Raw genomic sequence first — 18,644 nt, forward strand, 5'->3', positions numbered from 1 at the left:
CCTTTTCCTCCTTAGTCCTCTGTTTCTTTGCACATGGTTTTCTGTCAGCTTTGAAAGCCTTTCTGCTCTTGTCTCCCTCACTAACTTCTTATTCTTCAAAATCTAACTCAAGGGTCTGTTCCTTTGGCGGGCCCAGTGTAAATCACAGGGGCCTTTAAAAGATGAGAGAGGGAGACAGAAGAGTCAGTGTCAGAATGATGCATTCTGACATCACATAAATGAGAAACACTCAAATGGCTTTTGTCAGCTTTGAAGATGGAAGGAGGCCACGAGCCGAGGAATGTGGGCAGTTGCTAGAAGCTAGAAAACCCCAAAATAGGACTTCTGTCCTGCTGAGCTTCAAGATAATACATTTGTGGTTTTTTAAGCAAATACTTTAATCATAATTCTAAATTACTTATTTTTACATTTACATAGATGTTTCCATAAACCAAGAAAAACTGAGCTAATAAGTATTGTACATTTTTTAGTGGTTAACATGTTTTGAAGAGTTTTTATTAGAAAGTGATCAGGAGCTGGTTGAAATTCTTCCCATAAATATAAAGTATCTATTACTATTTTTATTCACAACAAATTCAGGTCTAAGCTTGCAGAAAAGCTATATTGCCTAATATCATAATAGGGATGACTAAGTACTTGACATTCTCCCTCTTAAGCACTGGCTTAACCTAAAGTGATTATTTTAAGAAACAACCTCCCCCTGCCCCATCCTCACCCCCTGTTATAATTACAACACAGATACTAATATTTTTACAAAGCATTCATTTGATCACAAAATGTAGACAGAGATAGGTAGATGCAATAGTATCAGAAAAAAAGAGCATATCAAAAACTTTTCACTTTTATTAAAGGTTTTGACAATGAGAACTTCATAAACTGTCATGAAATTCTATTTGCTATACAATAAACATCTGCTAAGTAGGAAACATATGCCATATTATAACAACCATTTTAATGTGTAAAATAATTCTGAATTCCTTTTTTAAATTAATATGTAATTTATTATTTGTTTCAGAGGTTCAGGTCTGTAATTCTTACTGTAAAAATATTTGGCTAAAATATGAAACATCTTTGCAGTAAAACTTACAATGTAGCTTAAGTAAGATTTCAGAAGTGTCTCCTGGATAAAATGGGAATGTTTCCCTTCACCAGATAAACTCTGAATAGTTAAAGTTAAGGTGCCATAAACTAGACAAAGCTAGGAAGGAATATCTTGCTACTAGAAAAGGACGGCATGTAATATGACTTCCTCCATGTCAAAGTGACAACCACTTAATGACAATGACTTATTATACATTTTAAAAAATAGAATATAAAAGATAATATATTTGTGTTGTTTTAAGCCATCAAATTTGTGGTAATTTGTTATAGCAACCATTGGAAACTAATACAACCACAGAGGTTTTTTTACATAAATGTTTGTTTTTAAATACTTTGACTCAGAAGAAGTAGCTGAATTGGTGCAGAAAATCCTCAAGTATACATCATTCACATCCCCCCAACAATAATATTTTATATAATTATAGTACATTATAACAACCATAAAATTGATTCAACCTGGTTGAACCAGGGCACAATACTATTAATTCAGGAAAGAAGTACCACTTCTCTGAGTGGACCTTTTTATATAGATTTAACTTCTGGAAGTATGTGTAGGTCTTACATACTCAGAAAATATACTAGATGAGTCATGATGGGAAGAAACAAAAATACTAAAACTGAAGCATACAGAAGCAAACTCAATCTTTTATTTATTTTTTTTAAAGATTTTATTTATTTAACAGAGAGAGACACAGTGAGAGAGGGAACACAAGCAGGGAGAGTGGGAGAGGGAGAAGCAGGCTTCCCGCTGAGCAGGGAGCCCAATGCAGGGCTCCATCCCAAGACCCCGGGATCATGACCTGAGCCCAAGGCAGACGCTTAACGACTGAGCCATCCAGGCGCCCCTCCACTGTCTTTTAGATGAAAAACCTAACCACACTGAAGAGGAAAAACTACCCAAAATAACTTATGTACACAGTATTTGACTAACCTCAGTTTTGAACAGGTTTGAGGAGAGAATTTCAAACAAATTGTGAGCTCCTTTTTAGTTGGTGTGGTGTTAAGTTAGAATGGCCGAAGAAATTTTATAACTATTTTATATGTAGCATAAGATTTAGCAGATGAATGAATATGTGTATATTACTAGTATCCAGGGTTCTCACTGGAAGAAGGGACGCACACATATGTATTAGAGTCATTGGGGAGAGACCCTATAGGAATAAAAAGTAATGGTGTAAAGATGCACCTGGGTGGCTCAGTCAGTTAAGTAGCTGATTCTTGATTTCAGCTCAGGTCATGATCTCAGGGTTGTGAGATCAAGCCCTGCATCAGGCTCTGTGCTGAGCATGGAGCCTGCTTAAAATTCTCTCTCTCTCAATCTCTCTCCATCTGCTCCTCACTTCAACCACCTCCCCACCCCACTTGCACGCACTCTTTCTCTCTCTAAACCAAACCAAAACAAAAAATTGGGAAAGTAATGGTGTGAACCCAGGATTTCTCATATATATGTGTATGTATACTTCTATATGTGTCTGTTAATATGCATGTATATGTGTTCATATATTTGGATATATGTGTGTGTGTGTCGGTGTGTGTGTACATGCATATATTTCTCATGTCTGTCTACAGAAGTGACCCAGGAACAAAGACTCCCAGTAAAAATGATCAAACATTACCCTAATACTCAGAATCTTGGTCCTTTTTTTTAAAGTTTTTATTTAAATTCCAGTCAGTGAACATACAGTGTAATACTAATTTCAGGTGTACAATATAGTGACTCAGCACTTCCATAGGACACCTGGTGCTCATCACAGCAATGCACTCCTTAATCCCTACCACCAATTTCACCCATCTACCCCTTGGTAACCATTAGTTTGTTCTCTGTAGTTAAGAGTGTTTTTTTGGTTTGCCTCCCTCTCTCTCTTTTTTCCCCCCTTTGTTCATTTGTTTTGTTCTTAAATTCCACATATAGTGAAATCATATAGTATTTGTCTTTCTCTGACTGACTTGTTTTGCTTAACATAATACTCTCTAGCTTTATCTATGTCATTACAAGTGGCAAGATTTCATTCTTTTTGATGGCTGAGTAATATTCCATTGTGTGTGTGTGTGTGTGTGTGTGTGTGTGTGTGTGTGTGTATACACTACCTCTTCTTTATCCGTTCATCAGTCGATGGACAGTTGGGCTCTTTCCATAATTTGGCTATTGTTGATAATGATGCTATAAACATCAGAGTGCATGTATCCCTTCAAATCAGTAATTTTGTATCCTTTGTGTAAATACCTAGTAGTGCAATTGCTGGATCATAGGGTAGTTCTATTTTTAACTTTTTGAGGAACCTCCATACTCTTTTCCAGAGTGACTGCACCAGTCTGCATTTCCACCAACATTGCAAGATGTTTCCCCTTTCTCTGTATCCTCACCAACACCTGTTATTTCCTGTGTTAATTTTAGCAATTCCGACTGGTGTGAGATGATATCTCATTGTAGGTTTGATTTGTATTTCCCTGATGATGACTGATGTTGAGCATCTTTTCATGTGTCTGTTAGCCATCTGGATGTCTTTTTTTGAAAAATGTCTGTTCATGTCTTCTGCCCATTTCGGACTGGGTTATCCATTTTCTGGGTGTTGAATTTGATAAGTTCTTTGTAGATTTTGGATACTAACCCTTTATCAGATATGTCATTTGCAAATATCTTCTCCTATACTGTAGGTTGCCTTTTAGTTTTGTTGATTGTTTCCTCACCTGTGCAGAAACTTTTTATCTTGATGAAGTTCATTTTTGCTTTTTAATATAGCTTGAAGTCCAAAATTGTGATGTCTCCAGCTTTGCTTTTCTTCTTCAAGCTTGATTTGGCTATTTAGGGTCCTCTGTGGTTCCATACACATTTTAGGATTGTTTATTCTAGCTCTGCGAAAAATGTTGATATTTTGATAGGGGTTGCATTAAATGTGTAGATTGCTTTCGGTAGCATAGGCATTTTTAACAGCATTTGTTCTTCCAATGGAAATGTCTTTCCATTTCTTTGTGTCCTCTTCAATTTATTTCATCAGTGTTCTGTAGTTTTCAGAGTACAGATCTTTTACCTCTTTGGTTAAGTTTATTCCTAGGTATTTTATTGTTTTTGGTGTAATTGTAAATGGGATTGATTCCTTAATTTCTCTTTCTGCTGCTTCATTATTGGTGTATAGAAATGCAACAGATTTCTGTACATTGATTTTATATTCTGTGACTTTGCTGAATTCGTGTATCAGTTCTAGCAATTTTTTTGGTGGAGTCTTTCACGTTTTCTACTTAGAGTATCATGTGATCTGCAAATAGTGAAAGTTTGACTTTTTCCCTGCCAATTTGAATGCGTTTTATTTCTTTTTGTTGTCAATTAATGTGGCTAGGACTTCCAGTACTATGTTAAATAACATGGTGAGAGTGGACATCCCTGTCTTGTTCCTGACTGTAGAGGAAGAGCTCTCAGTTTTTCATCATTGAGGATGATATTAGCTGTGGGTCTTTGGTATATGTCCTTTATGATGTTGAGGTATGTCCCCTCTATCCCTACTTTGTTGAGGGTTTTTATCAAAAATAGATGCTGTATTTTGTCAAATGCTTTTTCTGTATTTATTGAATCATATGGTTCTTATCCTTTCTTTTATTAATGTGGTGTATCACATTGATTGATTTGTAAATATTAAACCACCCTCACAGCCCAGGAATAATTCCCACTTGATTGTGGTGAAGAATTGTTTTAATGTACTGTTGGATTCGATTTGCTAGTATCTTGTTGAAAATTTTTGTGGCCATGTTCATCAGGCATATTGACCTGTAATTCTCCTTTTTACTGGGGCCTTCAGCTCAGGTCATGATCTCAGGGTCATAGGATTGAGCCTAGCCTTGGGCTCTGCACAAGTCTGCTTGTCCCTCTCCCTCCCTCTCTCCCTCTCTGTCCCTCCCCCTGCTCTTTCATGTGCTTGCTTGTGCATGCTCTCTCTCTCTCAAATAATTAAATAAGTAGAATCTAAAAAAAAAATTCATCAACATGTTAAAAGGTTCTTACACCATAGTTAAGTGAGATTTATTCCTGGGATGCAGTGATGGTTCAACATAAGCAAATCAATAAGTTGTTCTCTTTAACATGGTTAATTTATGGTAGGTGAATTTTACCTCAGTAAAAAAATAAAAAATAAAAAAATAAAGTTGCAATAATGTTTCATATTGAATGAGACTAAAGAAACGCAACAACTAAATGGAGAATCTGATCCTAGAACAAATCTTGACTGTAGGAAAAAATTTCTAAAGAACAATATTGTGGCCAAAGCAATCTTGAGAAAGAACAAAGATGGAGGTATCATGCTTTCTGATTTCAAACTATACTACAAAGTAATCAAAATAGTATGGTACTGGCACAGGAACATATAGATCAATGGAATAGACTAGAGTCCAGAAATAAACCCATCCTTATTTGGTGAATTAATCTATAAAAATGGAGACAAGAATATACAATGGGGAGAAGACAGTCTTTTCAATAAATAATGTTGGGAAAAGTGGACAACTTCATGCAAAGGAATGAAACTGGACCACTTTCTTATACAACACAGAAAAATAAACTCAGGTGGATTAAAGACTTAAATGTAAAACTGGAAACCATAGAACTCCTAGAAGAAAAATTAGGCAGGAAGCTCTTTCACTTGGTCTTAGCTGTATTGTTTTGGATTCATTTCCTTAGCCGAGGGCAACATATTTTAGATGATTATCCTTTTACATTTATATACTTTCTATGCAATTTCACTCAGTCTGAGACTTGTCCTCATTTTTTATGTTATTTTTTGACAGGAATTTTCAATTTAAAATAATTGAATTTATTAATCTTTTAATTTATGATCTGTGTATTTTACACTTTTCCTATCTGAATTTTTAAAGATATTCTCTGACATCTTTTAATGAAAGTTTTAATATTTGTTTATAGTGACTCATGTCAGCATTCAGACAGCTTGTCAGTTCACTGAAACATTTTTGAGTGCCTACTATATAGTCAGTGCTTGGCAGGGGAGGATACAGCAATGTATAAGGCCCAGTGTTATCTTTGAGGGATTCACATTTTAATGAAGGGGACATCAGGTACAGTGAAGGTGAACAAAAGAAGCAGAGTTATCAAACTGAAAGAAGTGTTCTAAGAACTCAGTTAGTTTACTATTGATCATACAAGTGTGGGAGGTAGCAGCTGGGTTGGAAATACGGATGTAAAACCATAAAGATATTTTGGCATGGCGCTCAGTCTTAATCTAGTAGTCAGGTGTCTTCAAACATTTTTAGCATCAGAACCCTGACTTAAAAGCAAATTAATGTTAGCAACTTCAATAATTACAATAATAATCATAATACCAGCTAATGTATCTTGATTATTTAACATGGTACCATACTGAGAATTCCATGCATTATCTCATTTCTTCTTTATAGGAACCCTCTAAGGTAGGTTTTAAAATTATTCTCATTTTACCAACTGAGGCTCACAGCGCTTAATATATAAACAGGTTGAAGCAAAGCTTCTCTTAATAAATTGCTTCTTTGGAACAGAATACATTTGAAAATAACTACCCAAAAGAATGGGAAGATACTGAAGTGTTTGAAGCATGAAAGTGGCATAATCAGATTTGTATTTTATGTCCATCATGCTAGACTGTGGAGAATAGATCTGAACTGAATAAGGACTGGATTAGAGAAACCAGTTATAAAACTCTTACATTATCCAAATGAGGTAAAATTAAAAACCTGAATTGTAAGTTCAGGTGTATCATGTGAGATAAGTTAGGAATCATAAAAGAGGATAGCAGTTAATAATGGACCAAGAAGAAATTTGCATGCCTCACGTGAAGGGACAAGCCATGGTAAAGGGAGTTATAGGAAGTATTTTACCTTAGAAGACTTTGATTTGGTGGGTCCATGTCATTAAGGTTCAACTAATATTTAAAAAAAAAAAAAAAAGCCCCAGTAGTAAAAAGGAGAAGATAAGAAACAATGTATTTATTTAACTTCAATTTATTAAGTATGAATGCTGTATTTTCTAGCATTTCTACTAGAAAAATAGAAACAGGACTTATAAATTCTGTACTAGCAGAGGGGATAAAAGAAGGTCTGGGATAATTATTAATCATTTAGAAAGGGGGAAAAAAGGTAGAACAAATAAAAGGTATTGAATAAGATATTATATGTATGTATATATAGAAATAATCACCATAAGTCAATTAAATGATCTACTTAAGAGACAAAGGTTGTCAGACTAGATTTGTTAAAATGTCAACTGTATTTCCAAGAAGTAGAGAAAGGTTGAAATGAAAAGATGGAAAAAGACATACCAGGAAAATTTCAACAACAAAGTTGGCATGGTTATATTAACATCAGACAAATGGACTTTAAGGGGGGAAAAAAGTTACTTGAACAGTGCCAGCATCTAAAACAGGAATTTCAGTACAGTCCATGGAGATGAAGTTGAAAAGAAGGTAATAATGTATTTCCAAACAACTAATATGTTCAATGAGTGTTACATTGATTTGAAGAATAAAGACAAAATAAAGGTTTGGGAAAACAAATACTCATAGGTTACATGGAATTTATAGTTTAACCAAATAGTTTTCTTTAGAGATTTCAAAAATACTGGCTTTTTCATTCCATGTCATTCTTTGTCTGTTTGTTGGCAACACATATAAAATGAAATGCATTTGGTAAGCATTTGCTCTTGTGTTTTCAGGAATTCAAAATGTCCTCAGCCTCTTTTGTGCAGTTCTCACAGAAAATAAGGTTCTCTTCCATTCTGCAAGTTTCCAGAGACTTAGTGATGCTTGCAGAGCCCTGGAATCTTTAATGTTTCCTCTTAAATATAGGTGAGGTTTTTAACTTGGTACTTTAATTTGTTCCCAATTCTGCATTACTTATTGATGATTAGTTGAAATGTCATAGCACAATAGTTTTGAACCACAAGGGCATATTTTACAAAGTTATGCTGTACACATGATTCTGATGGAAATCTAACCTAGAATTTGGAAATTTTCCAAGTTGTTCATTACTGAGTGTTGATTAATTTAGTGCAAAAATAATTTGAATCATATTATCAGCAACATTTAATTCTCTTTGAATATAGTTAGTGATGAAAGTCTTAAGTTAGTTTTGTCTGATTATTTGATATTAAGGAGTTATTAATTTTTAGGGGTTATAATGGTATTATGGTTATATTAAAGAAGATCCCTTACTTTTTTTTAGATACCTACTAAAGTATTTATGTATAAATGATAAGATGTCTGGGATATGCTTCAAATAATACAGTAGGGAAGAGAACAGTTTTAAAATGGGTACAAACATATATGAGACCTTGCATTGGTAATTGTCAAATCTGCATTGGATACATGAGGCTTCATTTTCCTTTTTTCCTCCCTATTTTTTGGGGGTGTGGGGGAATGTTAAAATTTTCCATAGTAAAAAGTAAAAAACAAAACATCTTAACAATGATGCCCTGATAGTGTTCTGAATAAAATATTTTCTTATATACTGTTTTATCAATTTGATAATCATAACATTTTTGTAAAATTAAGTTCATACAAACTAGAAAAAGAATTTGGACTGTTTCAGATTTTATTTAAAAACTTTTTTCTTTTTTTTATCTATGTGCCTTTCTTAACCCCTAGATAAGAGCATTCTAGGCCTTAATTTTTGTACTTTGCCATTCTGAGTGAATTCAAACATCAAGTATAGAAAATGGAATTTGAATGATTGTTTTATTTAGACAAATCATCATTAGTATTAAGGGAGAGGGCCCATCAGGTAGTCATTGTTACCTCCTGATATCAGATTTTTATGTAATGAAAAATGCTTTCAAGCAAGATTGACAAACCTAAAGAGACTGCTTGCCTCCGAGGAATATGGGATAAGGAAGCTGCCCTGGGTTCCATTTACTTTATATCTTGTTATATCTGATCATCTCTTTCAAAACATGAAGATTTTTTTATCTTTCTTTTAAAAATTTTAATAATTTCTAAATGTAGGTATTCTGAAATTCATACCACATAAAGGTGAAAGAAAATATGTTCATATTATGGGAAAACAAATATAGCTCACATATGCTTTTATTATTTCCAGTTATCCTTATATTCCCATTCTCCCGGCTCAGCTTCTGGAAGTTCTGAGTTCCCCAACGCCTTTCATTATTGGAGTACATTCTATCTTTAAAACTGATATCCATGAACTTGTAAGTATTTATCTTTAAATTGCCAGTTATTGAGGCCAAAACCTTATCATATTTCTTTGAGTCCTATAACATTTCAACTAATTACTACTTTCAGATCTGTTGCATTCCCAATAGGAAAGATTGGCTGGAAGAAAAGCATCATTGAAAAATATAAATATACTAGTTTCTTCTTATAGCAAGTATGGAAGATCTTCAGAATGAATTTATTAATAGTTTTAAATGCCCGTCTTTTGGCATATTAATTTTATCTTTCTGTATTCTCCATCCTATATATGAGAAAGGAAGATGAAATAATCCATTAATTAGTATTCTATTTATACTTTTGTTATGAGTGCTGCAATATATTCATATTTTGAAATGAGGCTGTGTTAATCCTGAATGGCTGGTAGCTAAAAAGCAAAAAGCATTTGCAAAAGAGTGAAGGGTTTTAGTAGAATATGAACCCTTCAGTATGAATGCCACCAAATTATTCTTTTCTTAATGCCATATGAATAGAAATACCAAAGAAGAAAAGGAATGTTCTATATTTAAGCCAGTTCTGGAATAATGTGTTTACTTCTCTGTACCGAACTTATTTAAGAGGTACTGTCACAAAAAAATGAGTTTCAGAGAAGGACATGCAGGATTGTCAAAACTTTAGAAACTATATCCTGTGAGGCCCTTAAGGAAATTTCCTCGGGTAATAACCTGATACTGTTTGATAGCTAAAGATAAATACTGAAGTGACTGTTGTAGGAAGGTTCATTTTTTGTAGCTCTGAAAAGCCGAAATAGAATCAGTGGCTATAGTGGATATAGAGACAAATTTCTCCTCAGTAGAAGAGCTTTCAACTATTAGAGCTGCCCAATGATGAAAAATGGGTTGCCTTAGATAAGGAATGTACCCTCAAGAACTGTAAGTGGAGTACAAGGAACAAATTCCATGACACTTTTCAGGGAGTTTAAGAAAAATTCTTTACTGAAAGGTTGGGCTATATGACTTCTTCAATCCACAGATTCTTCAGATTTTGTAATTCTACTCTTGTTTTAGTTTTAAATGTCAACAGAGGTAACTCTGTTGTTACTTATATATAATTATAATTGTAATCAAATCATAGGTGTCATTAAAACTGACAAAAGACAATTCAACATTGTAAATTAGAAGCAAGACCCTCATTCATATATTATTTTCCTACCTTTATATGTTGATATCTAGTTCCTATTTAACTTTGATATCACCACATAAAATATACATAAATCAATAAACATACTTAGTAAAACCTAGTTAGTACTAATTAGAAGCATACCCATCTGGTTGACAGGTAATTTTTTACCACTAAGCATAAAGTTTCTGGAGGATAGCCAAATGTTTCCAAAAATAAGTTTCTTCTTTTTTTTTTTTTAAAGATTTTATTTATTTATTTGACAGAGAGAGACACAGCGAGAGAGGGAACACAAGCAGGGGGGAGTGGAAGAGGGAGAAGCAGGCTCCCCGCAGAGCAGGGAGCCCGATGTGGGACTCGATCCCAGGACCCTGGGATCATGACCTGAGCCGAAGGCAGTCACTTAACCGACTGAGCCACCCAGGCGCCCAAGTTTCTTAATTTTTAATGAATAAATTAGAATGAATTTTAAACCTAGTATCAACATTACAACTTCAGCAGTCCTGGCTAGTTTCTCTATTTCATTTTTATGTAAGTTATTATTATTTTTTAAAGATTTTATTTATTTATTTGAGAGAGAATGAGATAGAGAGAGAGAGAGCACAAGAGAGGGGGGAGGGTCAGAGGGAGAAGCAGACTCCCTGCTGAGCAGGGAGCCCGATGCGGGACTCGATCCTGGGACTCCAGGATCATGACCTGAGCCGAAGGCAGTCGCTTAACCAACTGAGCCACCCAGGCGCCCCTATGTAAGTTATTTTTAAGTAGGCTGTTGTAAAATGTTAAAAATCAATTTCTTTCTTAAGCACCCAAACAGTACCATTTTAATATATACCAGTTGCTTTGTTTGTTAACTCTTGTAATGAGTACTATATTATTTAGGATATGGCTAAACTACTATACCAAAGCATCCAAACTACAGTGGTTCAAACAAAATGGAATTTTATTTAACACTCATGCAGCAGTCCATAGTGGTGTTCCATTATATTAGAATGGCTTACTCCATGAACTCATTCATGGTCCAAGCTTCTTTCCTTCTTGTTTCTCCACCAGAACTGCCTCAAGCATTGGCATCATCTGAATGTTCAAGGTTGGGTTGTTGTTAGTTCATAGTTTCAGCCTTAGGAAGAAGAGAACATAGGAAAGCCTTACATCCTCTCTATTTTGAATACCTGAAAGTGTACACATCACTTCTCACATTCCATTGGCAGAAACTTAGTCACATGCCACAGCTTTCAAAGAAAGCTAGGAAATACATGGTAGTTGCTATGGACAGCCAAGAGTCTTTTCCACACCTGCTTTCTCTCATTTTGAATTAAGATCAGATTACTTTGCTTAGCAATAAATGCATTTTATTAATTATTGATTAATTTTTCTCTCCTTTAGCTAGATGTAATCATAGCAGATTTGGATGGAGGCACTATTAAAATTCCTGAATGTATTCACCTCTCTTCCCTCCCGGAACCACTTCTACATCAGACTCAAGCAGCTCTTTCTTTGGTATGACATTTTTAATAGTAATTTTCTTTTGATTTAACTATAAACTCAGGTAATTGGAATTAGATATCATTGGCAGTATAATTACTTTAAAAAGAGTTGTATGTTCTTAAAACATGAATATATTCTCACAGAATATTTAGAATAGGATTCTTTACTACATATTATCTGAAGAATATACTTTAAATTCTGACTTTATTTTTTCTACATTCACTCTTTCACTCAGCATATTTATTTAGTAGTTAATATATACCAAATACTGTGTTAAGTATTGGAAACATACCAACATACCTGTGAAAATAAGATCGGACTCTCCCTCAAAATCCCTGGTTTCCCTAACATCCCTTGCTGGAAGATAGTACCTGCTCCTTTTCCTTCAGCCTCCTTGTTGGCATCTCATTCCTTTTTGGTAGATGCTACTTGCAAATAGTGTGATACTGTCTTGCCAATGTTTTTAAGTTACTACAGAAAACTGTAACTTATTGAGAGATTAAATATCTAACATTTTTTGGAGTAAAGTTTTAATGACTCTTGTAGTTTGGGTGTTTCTCACTGACACATTTAATGTTTTTATAGTTATTTTATCTTGGTTTTTTCTTTTTTATAATTTTTTTTAAAGTAGGCTCAGTGCCCAGTATGGGGCTTGAACTCATAATCTTGAGCTCAAGAGTCACATGCTCTACCAACTGAGCCAGCCAGACACTCCTTACCTTAGTTGATTTTTAAAATTAGAGCATTGTATTTTACTGACAAAATTTTAGGTGCCAATTTATTCATCATCAGAAAATTGAAACTTAGAAATTATGCATTCCTTTTCAAGCTGTCCTAGAACTAAAGCCTTCATATTCTTTTTTTTTTTTTAGGGGATGGGAGGGGCAAAGGGAAGGGGAGAGAGAGAATCTTTTTTTTTTTTTTTAAAGATTTTATTTATTTATTTGACAGAGAGATAGACAGAAGAGCACAAGCAGAGGGAGTGGCAGAGGGAGAAGCAGGCTCTGCACTGAGCAGGGAACCCGATGTGGGACTCGATCCCAGGACCCTGAGATCATGACCTGAGCCGAAGGCAGACACTTAACCATCTGAGCCACCCAGGCACCCGAGAGAGAGAATCTTAAGCAGCCTCCAGCGTGGAGCCTGACATGGGGATGAGTCTCACAACCTTGAGATCATGACATAAACCAAAATCAAGAGTTGGACGCCTAACTGACTGAGCTACCCAGACACCCCAGCCTTCATATTCTTGAACAATATCTCAGTCTGAGCTGTTTAAAAGAATTTTCCCTTTATGGGGTGCCTGGCTGGCTCAGTTGGAAGAGCACTGATCTTGATCTTGATCTCAGGGCTATATGTTCAAGCCTCACATTGGGTGTAGAGATTAATAAATAAACCTAAAAAAATTAATTAAAAAATATTTCCCCCTTAAATAGTAACTTAAATAGGAACTCAGAAGTCTAGGATTACCAGGAAGGATTTTATTCTTAGAATATTTTCAAATTTGTATTAGTCCTTATATTGTTAATAGTGGTATCTATGGGATGTGAATATTTAGAGAAGACTGACTTTACCTAACATAATCTAGAATACAAGATGTGATAGAGTGGAAAGAATACTAGTGCAGGACTCAGGAGACCTAAATTCCAGTCTGCATCTTGCCACTTGATATTATTGAGCAACTCACATTCTATCTCTAGGCCTCTGTTTCCTGGACATTATCTATAGGATGAATGTTGAATGCATAGGATGACTAAAGGACTGTTTACCAAAGTGAAGTATGGAGATGATTTTGGGTCACATGTGAAACCTTTTTATTTTAATAATTATGTATTTATCATAATAAAAATAACATAAAAACCTAGGATTTCATAGATGATATCATCTACCAGATTTAAATAGGTGAGTTGATTTAAAGATAATTTAAAGGAAAATATTAACTAAATAACTACATTGGTAGTATATGGATATAGCAGAAGCTGAGAAGGTAGTATTTGAGTGATTAAAAAAATGTTTAATGTTTCTAGAAAAATCATAAGTTTCTAAATCTTATATATGATTACTTGATAATGATATTTATAGTTATTCAGGGATTAAGTATGAGAATGAACAAATATTAAGATTTTAGTCCTTAAGTCAATGTCTCCTGGTAGAGATTCTGCTGCACACTGGTATATCTTAACCTGCAACACCTGTGCCACCAAATTTGATCAATGAATTTGGTAAAACTGAGTATACCTGTTTTTGTAGTTGTCAAGCACAATGGCCAATTGTGGGGTATAGTATAGTGCTGTAAATAAGACATGAGAACATAGTGTATTATCAAACTAGAACCAAAAAGAAATCATATTTGATGAACTGGGTGGGAGCTTTGATACACAATTATAGCAGCTTCATTTGGTTAGTAAATAATTGTGATCAAATGGCAACACAGTACTTGAACTGTGTAATAACCATGGACGATTTCTTAGACATGAATTATACTGCATTATTATCTTGTAATAATGATTGGGTGATTGGGTTATAAATATTGTCAATATTTTAGTGTCAATTTTAAGTATTGTTATGAAGCCATGTAAGTAAGGGTTAATATATAATAAAGGCCCCTTTAAAATTTTGTGCGATGCATTTCTTAGAGTGGAGCTTTGTGGCCATTCAGGAGCCTTATAGGACTGGAAACCTTTGATAAGTTATTTAAGCATTCGTGAGCATTTCCTCATCCAGGGGTTAGCCAAAGTATTTTTGTCTATTATAAGTATACTACCCAAACCTGAGTATTTGAAAATAATTCTGCCAAGAGAAAAATTTGCTACTTACTGATGAAATTTCATATTTTTCTCTGTGTTAAGTCTTGCATAGATCTTCTTTACCTACCTGCTCCCTAGCCTGCTCTTCTTCAAAACCTAACTCAGTTCTTACCTTTTTTTTTAGCTTTCCCTAGGTTGAATTAATTATACTTGATGCTTCGTTTATTATTCTTTATATATTTATATTACTTGCACATTGTTTTGTAGTTTTATCCCTCTAGACTGTGAGGCTCATAAGCTTATTCACTTGGTCCTCAGTATTTCAGTTAATTAATTAATTAATTTTTAAATACACTAATAAACATAAAAACAAATGCTTGTTTAACATTTTCAACTATATAGACAAATCATTCTGCCCTAGACTGTTCCCTTCCCAGCGGTAACTAGTATTTTATAGTTTAGTGTATATTCTTTCAGAACTTTACATTTTCATTTGTGTGTTTAGTGTGTGTAGGTAGATAGATCAACAGACCAAGAGAGAGATTTAAGGTTTGTTTTACTTTCAAATAAATGAGACCATACTTATGTGTGTTTTTCTTTTCTTTTTTTTTTTTTTTTTATGTGTGTTTTTCTAGCACATGTTTCTTCCTTAAATATTTTGTCTTGGAGATCTTTCCACAATAGTACATACAGAGCTGCCTCAGTTAATTGCATTGTTTCCTGGAGGAAATATATTGTTATTCATGTACTGACACTTTTTCATCTTAGTATTCCAACTAGGTTAAATAATAGGTTTTATTGATATTAAGATTTTGTACATAACCAAACTTCTTTGCTTTAGATTCTACACCCAGATTTGGAAGTAGCAGATCATGCTTTTCCCCCTCCACGAACAGCTTTATCCCACTCAAAAATGCTGGTAAGAAGTTTAATATTTAAATTTGATGTTTTTAAATAGAGCTGTACTTTTATTTGTAGGGTTGTTGAAGAAGCTGAGTGTAGTGAGAGTCAGATGTACAGCCTAGTTTAATAAGTGTACCAGATTAGATGTTCTAATTGAACAGTCACTGACTGATCTTATGACCTGCTCTCGGAGGAGCCACAGGGCAGCACGCAGACTGGGAGGGGGTAGAGGTAAGACTGTTGCCCTGAGGAGGCAAGAGTAAGTGTGCGTTGTAGCCTGGAAAACTATAACAAGTATCAAATCGAAAGGGCCAGGCAAGGATAAAAGGGGGAAGCTTACAAAAAATGGAAACGGATATTGTTGACAATGAGAGTCAAGTTTGACAGGTAGATGAAAATAGTTCCAGTTAGAAGCCATGTAAGTAAGAGTTAATATATAATAAAGGCCCCTTTAAAGTTTTCCCAGTGCAAGGAGGGCACGTATCGAATGGAGCACTGGGTGTTATACGCAATCAATCATGGAACACTACATCAAAAACTAATGATGTAATGTATGGTGACTAACATAAAATAATAAAGTAAAATTAAAAAAACAAGTTGAATGAAAATAATTATAAATTCAAAAGAAAAATAATTAAAATAAAAATCTAAATTTCACCTGAAAAAAATTTTTTTCCAATGCATTTCTTAGAGTTGATCTTTGTGGCCAATCAGGAGCCTTACAGAACTGGATACCTTTGATAAGTTATTTAAGCATTCTTGAGCATTTCCTTATCCAGGGTTGACCAAATAAACTTGTAAGTTTCCTTTCAGTTCCAAAACTATGATTTTTATTAAAACCTGAATTATCAAAACCAATTTTTAAGTCATACCTTATTAATATAGGAATAGATTTTTATAAGTTGGATAAACTTTGGAAGAATTTCATAAGCTTTTAAAATATAGTCTTTTGAGATTTTTTTCTTTTATATTTGTGACTGTAGTTCTTTTGATGGAAGTAAAAATCAAATGACTTGGGAAAGATGTCCTTCTCTAACTTGGTGAAGGGGGAGACTCTTTTTCTGAGAGGAAAATTGGATATACTATAGGCAAGTTTTGTTTGGTTCACTTGAAAAAAGAACTATTTAACAGCCTACCCCGTTCAATAATGGGACAGGCTAGATGCCCACCACTTAGGACTGCCACAAGTAAGACTTACGTGTAGGAAGTGCAGACAGATTGATTCAATAAACTCTCAGGTTCTTTTCAACTTTTTGTCTTTGTGATTTTTTTTTTTAAAGAAATTCAGTTACCTAACTTGTTTCTTTTTATATTTTCAGGATAAAGAAATACGTGCGATTTTTCTTAGATTATTTGCACAACTTTTCCAAGGATATAGATCATGCCTACAACTTATAAGAATTCATGCAGAACCAGTAATACATTTTCACAAGGTAAGATGATACATTACCATGTTGTATGTGTCCAAAACATGGCCTCTAATTTAATAAAACAACTTGGTTGTCTTTTTTTTAGCTGTGTATTTTGACCTTAGTTTATCAAATGTGGTTATTTTTTAAGTCTCTGCTTTGTGATTGGTAATAATTTTTAATGATACTGTGGAACTGACATGTTTTCTTTAGAGTTTGTTAATTTAATTTTAAATTTTTTTTTCTTTTTTTATGATTTATTTAGTTATTTTGGAGAAAATGAGAGTAATTAAAAGTACAAAAATTAAAATTTAATTCTAAATTGGTTTTTCTTTTTCTTTTTTTTAAAAATTTATTTAGTTATTTTCAAGAGAAAGAAAGTGCCCAGAGGGGAGGGAGAGAGGGAGAGGGAATCTCAAACAGTCCCCACTAAGTGCGGAGCCCAGCTATGTGGGGCTCCATCTCACCACCCTGAGAAAATGACCTGAGCTGAAATCAAGTCAGCTGCTTAACCAACTGGGCCACCCAGGCGTGCATAAATTGTTTTTTCTTTTAAAATTGAGTGTTAATTTTTAATTTCTTCTCCTGCTTTATGGACAGACTTATTGTTATTCTTTCTAACACATGTAATATTTCAGACATCAAAAGACCTTTTTGAGAGACTGTATTTTATAACAACACATTTATGCATGAAGATATTTATTCAGGCTTTGATCTTTCTATTTTTGTTTTGACCATTCATCCATTACTAAGTGATAAATTATTCATTTCACTTTTTCTTTCTTTACAGACAGCTTTCTTGGGGCAGCGTGGTTTGGTTGAGAATGATTTCCTCACTAAAGTTCTCAATGGAATGGCATTTGCAGGTTTTGTTTCAGAAAGAGGTCCTCCCTATAGATCCTGTGATCTCTTTGATGAGGTATAGTTCTTATCAAATGAATGCATATTTACAGACAAAATTGGACTTGTGGTTAAAAGTAGAGAAGTAGTATTTTTTTTTTCTCTTGTTGCTTTATTTATTTATTTTTTTTTAATTTTTTTATTCTTATGTTAATCCGAGAAGTAGTATTTTTTTAATGTAAATTTAATTAGCCAACATATAGTAGATCATTAATTTCAGATGTAGTGTTCAAGAATCCATCAGTTACGTGTAACACCCAGTGCTCAAAATCCTAAATGTATTATAAATTGAATATCAAATAATCCAAATGTTACTTATTATTATGCTTATTAGATCTTGGTATTTATAATGTGGATTTGAAAAATTAGAAAAATATAGGATGTCACAGAAGTACATAAACATCTTGAACAACTGAATTTAAGTAGTTCATTAAAATCTTTTTGAAAAAGTGACAGTGATTATATAAATAAAACTTTTATTTTTGAAGGCATTAATACAGTAATTCCTTTATCAGTTTCAGAGAAAGAGAAAGGTCTAGGTTTAATATATAGATATGTGATTTCAAACTACAGTTACATTTAGTCTGTTAGTGTCATAGAGCCATAGTTGGGCTCAGTGGCATTCTTTTTTAAAAATTTTATTTTATTTAAATTCAATTAATTAACATATAGTGTATTATTAGTTTCAGAGGTAGAGTTCAGTTATTCATCAGTTGCATGTAACACCCATGCTCATTACGTCATGTGCCCTCCTTAATGTCTATCACCCAGTTACCCCTTTCCAC

General features: G+C 33.8%; 1 protein-coding gene across 4 annotated transcripts in view; it reads left to right on the forward strand.

The window, feature by feature from the left end:
- SBF2 (SET binding factor 2) overlaps positions 1-18,644 on the forward strand; it is a 466,008-nt gene that overhangs the window by 249,640 nt on the left and 197,724 nt on the right. For 3 of the 4 annotated variants that reach the window (XM_034995316.1, XM_034995317.1, XM_034995318.1), the window contains exons 7-12: positions 7,784-7,916; positions 9,166-9,274; positions 11,799-11,912; positions 15,489-15,566; positions 16,870-16,983; positions 17,750-17,878. In XM_034995316.1, coding sequence (XP_034851207.1) covers positions 7,784-7,916; positions 9,166-9,274; positions 11,799-11,912; positions 15,489-15,566; positions 16,870-16,983; positions 17,750-17,878 — 677 coding nt within the window. The remainder of the gene's footprint in view (positions 1-7,783; positions 7,917-9,165; positions 9,275-11,798; positions 11,913-15,488; positions 15,567-16,869; positions 16,984-17,749; positions 17,879-18,644) is intronic. The other variant, XM_034995319.1, reaches the window with a different exon arrangement.

The sequence above is a fragment of the Mirounga leonina genome, unplaced genomic scaffold (genome assembly GCF_011800145.1).
Source record: "Mirounga leonina isolate KUSES-001 unplaced genomic scaffold, KU_Mleo_1.0 Mir_92, whole genome shotgun sequence".
NCBI lineage: Eukaryota > Metazoa > Chordata > Mammalia > Carnivora > Phocidae > Mirounga > Mirounga leonina.